Raw genomic sequence first — 10,825 nt, forward strand, 5'->3', positions numbered from 1 at the left:
CTTGTTTATATTTATCCGTAACTGATAGTATAACCCATAGACAGCATCAGTGTCTCTTTAATTGCTGGGTGCAATTGATTTTCGATATATCTAGTCAATACTTGACTAGCACCTTGCAAAAACACATCTTCCATTTCTCTTGTAATGTATTCCTTCGATTGCCAATTTCTGTTCGAATCTTCTGAGTCAATAGGAAATAGATTATCGAAATTGTCATCCGTCACGAATTCTCTTACTTCTCGGGATATATTTTGCGTTGGATTTTTGCTTTGTATGTTATCGGTTAAATTAAGAATTTTCGTAAAGTTTACAAACTTCTCCGTTTGTTCGTGTTCATTCATAACGGTTTCTGCGAACTCTTGTGGTGTAATAATCGCTGCGGTATGTCCGAATTGATGTCGAGCTGTTGTCGAACGTCTTTGACGAAGTGGTGATTTAGTTATCCACGAATTCTTCTTCCATACGCCAAAATTTGTCTCAAGAGTATGCGAGTAAGGTGAATATCGACTATCATTGGGTATAACAACGTCTGTTTCTTCAGTGATTTCCGCTAATTTTCTCGGTTCCGCTGCATCGTACTTTTCATTCACGAGCGATAGTGTAGGTGTTACCTATGAAAAAGATATACACACACATAGTGTTACAGAGTAGTACACTTTTACATAAAGTGTTATAAAAATATATATAGCTACTCGTTGCAAACTTATATATTTTCTTATAACGAACTATATTTTCTTTATACAAATTGATTTCTCCTGTTGTTTTATGCATAAAAGCATTAAAGCAAGATAATTAAAAAATAAATATTTTATGAGGTGTTTAATAGTTTATATAAAATTATATATATGACTTAAAGTATAAATTATTTCGTAAGCTATCCAATTTTTGGTTATCTTATTCTTATAATTTTTAATGCCAAATATGCAAGAAATTTGTATAAAAAATTAGTGTAATTCGAATAGTAACAATATTTTTATGAAATTATAAAACTTTATAACATCTGATTGGAAATAAACGTATAGAATAAAAATATAGAGAAAGCTTTAAATAATATATTATGTAATTATAAGTATATATAAAATATATTAATTATATAATATATCATATATTTATATGATATAATACAAAGCAATTTTTATTATAAAGTTATAAGGTAAGATGACTAAAAATTGAAGGTAATTATTTAGCTTAGGGGAGCCACCTCGGATAACCTTGACCTTGACATATATTGTCAAGGTGATGACCCTGAGTAACATTCAAAAGTTAGTCGGCACTCATTGTTTATTTAAAAGTTATAAACAAAAGAAGTTTTATAAATAGAACATATTTTTCGGATACCATGTACATATATTATGGATTTATAACTTTCTATGCAAAGCGAGGTATACTCCATACCACGGACATGGGTTTTTCGTACACAAGTACTTCAACAGCTCTTTATAATTTGTTGTTAAAGCGAGAAATTCGTAGAATTTCATTTTCTATTTAATTCACTTTAAATTGAGTGTTACTCTTCCAACAATCTATTTTGTACTGACTCATAGGCCGGTATTCATAGTCCGTTCTTATATTTAAGATCGTCTTAAGAATCCATTCAACCAATCAATGACAGCATTGCAGCTATTTGATTGGTTGAATGGGTTCTTAAGACGATCTTAAATATAAGAACGGACTATGAATACCGGCCATATTTCCTCCAGTATAAGAAATGTAAACAAACCAATCTAAGCGAACAAGGTAATACATATATTGGTAAACCTTCGGAAAACCCACCTATATGAAATAATGGATAAGAATACCCAATTCCTACGTATTTTTACCTCCTGAACACGAATATGAAACTTAAAAATGGCGGTCGAACTCGCAAGTCGAAGAAAAACGCAAAAAAGGTAAATTAAAGGTAAATAAAAAAAAGGTAAACAATTTAAATTTATATAGAATTTAATACAATTTAATACAATTAAAAAAATATCACCAATGTATGTGTACACACACACACACACACACACGCGCGCGCGTGTAACTTTTTTCAAAAAATTGTTTGAAACAATTTTTTATAAAACTTCTATTTTTTATGATATTTCGAGGTCCCGACTCTTTCGAACACTCCGTATGCCGTAGCGATGTAATGACACGTTTCCGACCCCAGGTTCATTTGCAAAAAATGATTCTTATGGTGCCCCTGACAATCTCTGAAAATTTGTGGATTGAATTTCCGAACACCCTGTATATCCATTGTGATTGAACTCTTCGCAATGCGTCCCCTACCGGCGGGGTGGTTGCGGGAGGGGGGCCGAAGGCCCCGTTGCATCCCTCGCGCGCGCGCGTGTGTGTGTGTACACATACATTTGTGATATTTTTTAATTGTATTAAATTGTATGTTTTTACGTTTTTCTGCGTTCTTTGCTGCTATTCTTTATGTTTCTTGTTTCGAGAGTCATTTTTTAGTTTCAAATTTGTGTTTAGATGGTAAAAATACGTAAGAATTGGATATTCTTACTCACTATTTCATATAGGTACGTTTTGCAAAGGTTTATTGGTTTTTTGCGTTTTTTTTCGACTTGCGAGTCCGACCGCCATTTTTAAGTTTCATATTCGTGTTCAGGAGGTAAAAATACGTAGGAATTGGGTATTCTTACCCATTATTTGATATAGGTGGGTTTTCCGAAGGTTTACCCATATATTGTATACAAAGTGTTATATAATTGTAGTATTAGGGCTATATATTTTTTCTTTTTCAAGATGCAGCAAAGTTCACTTATATTTAACCTTAACTTATATTTAACCCTCGTTAAGAGTGAATTTTGCTTTTCTTTCGATAAATGTATTAATGAACTTATGAAACTTCTTTTGTTTATAATTTTTAAATAAACAATGAGCCGACTAAAACCTTTTGAATGTTACTCAGGGTCATCACCTTGACAATATATGTCAAGGTCAATATTATCCGAGGTGGCTCCCCTAAGCTAAATAATTACCAAATTGAATATTTACGATATATACACATACATATGTATATATACATATACAGGGTGTCCCATTTTATTTTTGCCAGTCAAATATCTCGATATTACTTAGAGTTAGAAAAAATTGTTTCAGACAAAAGTTGTATGGCTTGAAGGGGGCTATAAGATGGTGTCATTGAATTTGACCTTGAAAAGTTGTTTGAAGGTCACCTTCAATTTTTTAAACGGAACTCCCTATTTTTTATTACTTATTCTTGCAGCTCATCTCGAGAGCTTTCCAAAACACTATAATAAAGTATTTCTTCATTGAGTACTTTTCGAGTTATGAGGCTTGAAATAATTTCTTAATTTTACATAAACCATAAAATATCTAGTAAAATATTCATTTTTCGATTATCTTACCTTAATACTTTTATGTACAAAATAATGGGAGGAATCAATTGGTGTAAAGGAAAAACATAGTTGTTTAAAAAAAAAAATGTAATTGTTAATTGCAAATTACATATTTTTTCTTAAAAACAAGGTTAAACCTATGGTATTATTTTATGTCCTCCTCGAAGTCATAAAATATTTTTAAGAAACATTTTTTTTGTATAATATTTTTCGAAATATTTGTATGGGGCAGTCAAAATAAAACATTATATATCGTATATTAATTATAGTCTTTTTTTTTACATTTTCTATACGCTCATTTCCAGTCAGATGCTATGAAATAATTGTAAATGTATTGTTTCGTAAAAGTAAGTAGTTTACCTGTTCACTGCTTGGATTATAATATGGCGTCCATTTATCTTGTCGTTTAATTTGTTTGTTGAAGCGCGTGGGATGACAGCCATATGCATAAATCGAAGCGAATCTAGGCTCCAAAAAACTGGATTCCGTACGTATACGCATCTGACCGCGTCCACGGGCGATCGGACTCGTATGAAAGTCTATTCCTGCTCGTCTTAATCTCAATGTCATTCTGCAGGATTCGGCGGAAATTGGGACATGATAATTTCGAGGCATTAGTGATACTATCGCAGACACTGATAGGTCATTAAATATAACGCGCGTTTTCAGAGAATTACTATCGGAGTCATACATGCATTGTTCAACACGCGCCCAATGGCCTCCCGGCTTTTTTGTGTTTTCCAGGAGCTGTAAAATAATCCAAATTACACGCATGATTCGCTTATTATTCGCTGAATTTTATTTACTTTTTATAACAAATTTCTTTCGAGGCAATCTTTTACGCGTTCGCTAAATAGTCAATATGGAGTACATTGTGCGAAATAAAAAAAAATTTTTAATAATTCTATTATATTACAACAAAAATAATTTTATTTACAGTAAAGATAATGCTGCTGTCAAATATTTATTATAAAATAATATTTAATATAAAACGAATAATATTTAATATGAAATGAATAATATTTAATATTTAATAACAACGTTTAATAATTAAACTTTGTTACTAAATCACCCTGGCGAAAATAAATATCGGAGCGTAAGTCGAATGTAAGGAAAAAGTAACAGAAGTGTAAACGAAGCTTCTAGGAGGCGTAAATTGAAACAACGAAACGTAAATGAAGCGTTAACACTTCGTTTACGTTTCGTTGTTTCAATTTACACCTCCTAGAAGCTTCGTTTACACCTCTTACTCTTTCCTTACATTCGACTTACGCTCCGATATTTATTTTCGCCAGGGCAGTTCTTTGAGAATTATTCAATATTACAAAATTTGTTTAACAAAATTAATGTAAAATAAAAAAATATCTTACTGGATATAATTTTTGTTATGTAATAAAAATAAATTTATTTATTGCTAAAACAAAAATTATTTATAATATATATGTATGTATGTATGTGTATATATATATATATATATATATATATATATATATATATATATATATGTATATATACAATATATATACAGGGTTTAGCAAAAGTGTGGAAACCCCTTAATATTTCGAAAAATACGCATTTTAAAAAAAAATGTTTCATACAAAAGTTATAGGGTTTTATGTGGCGCATTACACAGCAACATTATTATGACCTCGAATAGCGTTGTCAAGGTTATGTGAAGGTCACCTCCAACTTTTTAAATGGGACACCCTATATGCTTTTGCATATTCTTGTAGCTTATCTCGAGAGCTTTCCAAAACACTATAATTAAGTTAGTTTTCATTAAGTACTTTCCGAGTTATGAGACTTGAAATCATTTCTTAATTTTACATAAACCATAAAATATCTTGTAAAATATTCATTTTTCGATTATCTTACCTTAATACTTTTATGTACAAAATAATGAGAGGAATCAATTGGTGTAAAAAAAAAACATAGTTGTTTTTAAGAAAAAATATGTAATTTGCAATTAACAATTACATATTTTTTCTTAAAAACAACTGTGTGTTTTCTTTACACTAATTGATTCCTCTCATTATTTTGTACATAAAAGTATTAAGGTAAGATAATCGGAAAATGAATATTTTACAAGATATTTTATGGTTTATGTAAAATTAAGAAATGATTTGAAGCCTCATAACTCGGAAAGTAATTAATGAAAACTAACTTAATTATAGTGTTTTGGAAAGCTCTCGAGATAAGCTACAAGAATATGCAAAAGCATATAGGGTGTCCCATTTAAAAAGTTGGAGGTGACCTTCACATAACCTTGACAACGCTATTCGAGGTCATAATAATGTTGCTGTGTAATGCGCCACATAAAACCCTATAACTTTTGTATGAAACATTTTTTTTTTAAATGTGTATTTTTCGAAATATTAAGGGGTTTCCACACTTTTGCTAAACCCTGTATACAGGGTGTAACTGAAAAAGCGCCCACGGAGCAAATAGCGTTATTCCTGATTAAAAATCGAAGCGAAAAGTCCTGAACCATTTTTTCCTATAATGCTTAATAAAGCGGTAATTATTGAGTAAAGTTGCGCCAATAAGCACCGACCTTTAGCCTCCTTGTCGAAATTTTTTTTAAGGAAACGCTTTTGACGGAAGAAATATGATTTTTAATGCAAATTAAAGTTTTTCACATTATTACAACGCATAAGAATATTGCACGATAGCAACATAACATAGCGCCGAAACGGCGAAGCGCTCACGCACACTACCAGGCGCGCGGCTCACTGACGTGCGCCCGTCTAAAGGTCGGTGCTTATTGGCGCAACTTCATTCAATAATTACCGCTTTATTAAGCATTATAGAAAAAAATGGTTCAGGACTTTTCGACTCAATTTTTAATCAGGAATAACGCTATTTGCTCCGTGGGCGCTTTTTCAGTTACACCCTGTATACAGGGTGTCATGAAAGTGATCATAATTTTAAAAAATTAAGGTAGATTGGCTCAAAGTTAGAAGAAAAGTCTTCTACAGTTATGCAATAATTAGCGAGAAATAAATTAAAGAAAATCGGCCAATGCGCGTGGCTAGAAGTGCGTGGCGGTGAAGGCGGTCTCATTGTAACATAACGGCGGCGCGCGACGAAGCAGTGATTGGAGAGGGGAAGAGCCTTCGCCGCGCGCCTACACACTCATTGCTCCTCCCCTCCCCAATCACCGTTTCGCCGCGCGCCGCCATTATGTTACAGTGAGATCGCCTTCACCGCCACGCACTTCTAGCCACGCGCATTGGCCGATTTTCTTTAATTTATTTCTCGTTAATTATTGCGAATATTGCATAACTGTACAAGACTTTTCTTCTAACTTTGAGCCAATCTACCTTAATTTTTTAAAATTATGATCACTTTTATGACACCCTGTATATATAATAACATAATGGCGGCGCGCGGCGAAACGGTGATTGGGGAGGGGAGGACGAAAAAACGTCAAAGAAAAGTATTTGTCCTAAAGAATCAAATATTAAGATATATAAATATGTATACAACTACACAATAATATAATACAACATAAACAATTTTTTCACTTTTATATTTTATGAGATTTCCAGAGGGATTATCGACATTTTTTTTTAAATGGGATGATATATTTTTACTAACGTAGTTATATTACTAACTTACTAACTGTAATGTCAAAAAGGATGTTGATTGTTTTTTAATAATTTTTTTATTAATTATAAATTATATATATATATATATATATATATATATATATAATATATATATATATATATATATATAATATATATATAATAATTATATATTATAATTATATAATAATATATATATAATAATTTTTTTTATTAATTATAAATTATATATATATATATATATATATATATATATATATATATATAATTTTTTCACTTTTATATTTTATGAGATTTCCAGAGGGATTATCGACATTTTTTTTTAAATGGGATGATATATTTTTACTAACGTAGTTATATTACTAACTTACTAACTGTATATATATATATATATAATTTATAATTAATAAAAAAAATTATTAAAAAACAATCAACATCCTTTTTGACATTACAGTTAGTAAGTTAGTAATATAACTACGTTAGTAAAAATATATCATCCCATTTAAAAAAAAATGTCGATAATCCCTCTGGAAATCTCATAAAATATAAAAGTGAAAAAATTGTTTATGTTGTATTATATTATTGTGTAGTTGTATACATATTTATATATCTTAATATTTGATTCTTTAGGACGAATACTTTTCTTTGACGTTTTTTCGTTATCATTAAGAGAAGAGAGTTACTCTGTATGCTTAAATTAATTAATATACTGATGGAAAATTTGTGTTAAATTTAATTAACATATATCGCATTTAAATTTAATTAACATATATCGCACCCAAACGGTCCATATATACATTAATTTAACATAATATGAATATGTTAAATGATGACACTAATATTATGTTAATCCTCTATAGGCCGATTTTTTTTCGTGAAATCTCAACCTCTAAGTACAAATTAACAATGAATTTACAATTTTCAATTTTTTGGATTTACTTTGATATCTCAAAATAAAGTTAATGTAACATTATTTATATTAAAAATAACAATATAAAAATGTTATGTTAACAGTTTATTTGTTAAATAATTTGTTTTATATGTTAAGTGTTAACTGTATAAATATTAATTATATAAAAATGTTTTTTTACAGTCTAGAAATGTTGAAAAATTTTGATAGTCCAGGATGATAAGAAAAGTAGCATTGATCGCATATTGTCATCGAAAATACATTTTTAATGAAGATTACAATGTACTTAAAATGTAATTACCGATAATTTTTTGAAATCTCATAGTCTCATAGTCTCTCTTAAACTTCTTTTTTTAAACCTCATAGACATTTAGGTTTCAAAGTGGTAGTACTTTAAATATTAATACCGAAATACCTTTTTTAAGGATTTCTATTCTATTTTTTCAAAATTGTAACTGTGCTAAAGTAATTCAAATTCTGCGGCCAAAGAATTCACTAAAAAAATCTACAGAAATAAGTTTAATTCGAACCCTGGCGAAAATAAATATCGGAGCGTAAGTCGAATGTAAGGAAAGAGTAACAGAAGTGTAAACGAAGCTTCTAGGAGGCGTAAATTGAAACAACGAAACGTAAATGAAGCGTTAACACTTCGTTTACGTTTCGTTGTTTCAATTTACGCCTCCTAGAAGCTTCGTTTACACTTCTGTTACTCTTTTCTTACATTCGACTTACGCTCCGATAATTATTTTCGCCAGGGAATCATAAAATCCTGTTAAACTGTTACTAGTGTTACTAGTGATGGAAATATAATTCACAAGTAAACTGTTCAAACATATTCTGCGATTGATTAATTTAAAATTTTTTTAAAATTTATTTCCTAAAAGCTATTGTGTGAAATAAAAAAAGATCATAAATAATTTCTTACTTAATTTTTTATGAATCTTTATACTATAATCTTATTATTCTCAAATTTTGGAACAACCTGTATATAGTTAGCTAAATCTGCCAAAATCATTTATTGCAAATTTTATATTACATATTATATCGGCAGAATTCCGACAGCATGCGCACATGATTTGCAATTTCAATTAGTATCGGCAGAAATGCAGTCTTTATCATAGTGTCCTACAAAAAGTGCCGCTACAACAAATTTGAGCATATATTTTTGGTATAAAAACAGCAGATTTTAAGTGGTTGGTATACATATACATGTGTTGACACAATATTAAAATTAAAATTAAGCATAATGTCATGCTATATCGGCAGAATATATAATTTGTCAAAAATTGTGAACTCATTTACAAGCATGATTGTAGAGATGTGGTAAAAATTGAACATGCGCTGCCGTCTTAAAAGATAATACAGCAGAAACACATCATGATCTGATATCATAAAATAGGAATCACAATAATATCAAGAATATATTATATCAATTACTACATAATTCTTTTATTTATTTCTATACAATGTATCTATCTAAGTTTATGTTTTAATAAGATTTTGTCATAGACAAATATAAAGACTGCAAAGCACGACTAACAAAATTATAAATGTGTTGTATTTATTTCTATCAGCTTAATTTTTCTGATACGATTCGAACAGAGACTTCGGAACATTAAACTGATTGTTAAAATTTAATTATTTTAATTATTATTTAATATACATCTTATATAATATATAATTATGTAGAATATAAATTATATGATATAACAAAGTACATTTTATATATTACATTTATGAAAATTATAAATAACTGACGATTTATCTAATAAAGTAAAAGATACCTTTTCCGGTAGATACCTACACTTCTTATCTCAACATCCTCTCTGCCAAAAAAGAGGCACAGTAATTGGTTTAATAGACAAGGTTTTCCGCTTGTCTCACCCTGTTTTCCATTATAAGAATATTAAATTGGCTATCAACATCCTTTTAAGCAATGGATACCCTTTAAATTTTATTTTCCACACATGTGTTGACCGCCTTAAGAAACATCTTTTCAAACCAAATTCCTTAGTGAATAATACCCAGGTCATAAACACAAATGATCACATTACTTATTTCACGATACCATACGTTCCTTCAATCTCCGGGCGTTTTAAACATATCGTTAAGGATTTGGATGTTCGACTCTCATATTACAGTATCAATAAAATGAAAAACTTCATCAGGGCTCATAAGGATCCTCTTCCCACTTCCAATTCTTTGAACGTCATATACAAACTGAACTGCATGGATTGCGATGCGTCCTACGTTGGACAAACTTGCAGACAACTGCATACCAGAATCAACGAACATCGCAGCCACATTAGACATAACACTAATTCTCAATCAGTCATCACGAATCACAGGGTTGGTTTTGATCATACTTTTGATTGGGATGGCGTTCAGGTTTTGGATCGAGAACCATATTTGAGTAAAAGATTGATCTCCGAAATGCTATATATCAAGAGGCAAAAAAATGGTCTCAATTTGCAAACGGATACTGAACGTTTACCAGAAATTTATTTAAATATTGTCAACAACTTGCCAAAAATTTAACACAGTTTCTATCATAACAAATAGGTCTGCGACTTTGCGTATGTGTACATTTATACATTATTTGACTCTCTTTACCGTTTATATATAAGTCACATTTATCCGTTAAAGACGAGTCGATCTTTGTCTTCGGAGATGTTAAGTTGTCTTTATTCATCTCCTCGGCGCGTCATTATCTTTGATGCCTGGAAGTAAGTCTTATTTCCGTAGTTTTAACTTCTTATCTGTTTAACCTTTTAATTTTTATTTCTTGACTATATGTTCAGTTTATTTAGATCATTTTTAATAAGTTGACATTAAAATAATTTCAATCTCGTAATTTTCATGTAATTCTTAGTACTTTTTTCTTTCTATGTTCATATTAGTCATATTATTTATTTAACTTATTTATAACTTATTTATTTATTTCTTTGACTTTATGTTCAGTTTAT

The 10,825-nt window shown here is 29.9% G+C and overlaps 2 protein-coding genes across 4 annotated transcripts in view; one reads left to right on the plus strand and one right to left on the minus strand.

Moving 5' to 3' along the window:
- Window positions 1-11: 11 nt before the first annotated feature.
- Window positions 12-10,172, minus strand: LOC145968404 (uncharacterized). The gene is made up of 3 exons (XM_083093827.1): window positions 9,999-10,172; window positions 3,720-4,106; window positions 12-611 (listed from the first exon to the last, which is right to left on the minus strand). Exons 1-3 carry the CDS (start codon window positions 10,170-10,172, stop codon window positions 12-14), a joined length of 1,161 nt encoding a protein of 386 aa, XP_082949953.1.
- Window positions 8,078-10,825, plus strand: part of LOC145968716 (uncharacterized) — a 33,090-nt gene continuing 30,342 nt past the window's right edge. For 2 of the 3 annotated variants that reach the window (XM_083094422.1, XM_083094425.1), the window contains exon 1: window positions 8,677-9,052. The gene's annotated coding sequence lies outside the window, so the exon portion shown is untranslated. Of the gene's footprint in view, window positions 8,153-8,676; window positions 9,053-10,825 lie in introns of those variants that run through there. The other variant, XM_083094423.1, reaches the window with a different exon arrangement.

Source organism: Camponotus vicinus, unplaced genomic scaffold (genome assembly GCF_025532165.1).
Source record: "Camponotus vicinus isolate PSW18456_S1 unplaced genomic scaffold, iyCamVici1.0 SCAF_3, whole genome shotgun sequence".
Lineage (NCBI taxonomy): Eukaryota > Metazoa > Arthropoda > Insecta > Hymenoptera > Formicidae > Camponotus > Camponotus vicinus.

Coding starts and splice junctions, on each gene's coding strand:
- LOC145968404 (XM_083093827.1), bottom strand. CDS start 10,172: ATGTCTAATGTGGCTGCGATGTTCGTTGATTCTGGTATGCAGTTGTCT. Junction 4,107..9,998: donor TTTTTCATTTTATTGATACT/GTAATATGAGAG, acceptor ATTATTTTACAG/CTCCTGGAAAACACAAAAAA. Junction 612..3,719: donor ATAATCCAAGCAGTGAACAG/GTAAACTACTTA, acceptor TCTTTTTCATAG/GTAACACCTACACTATCGCT.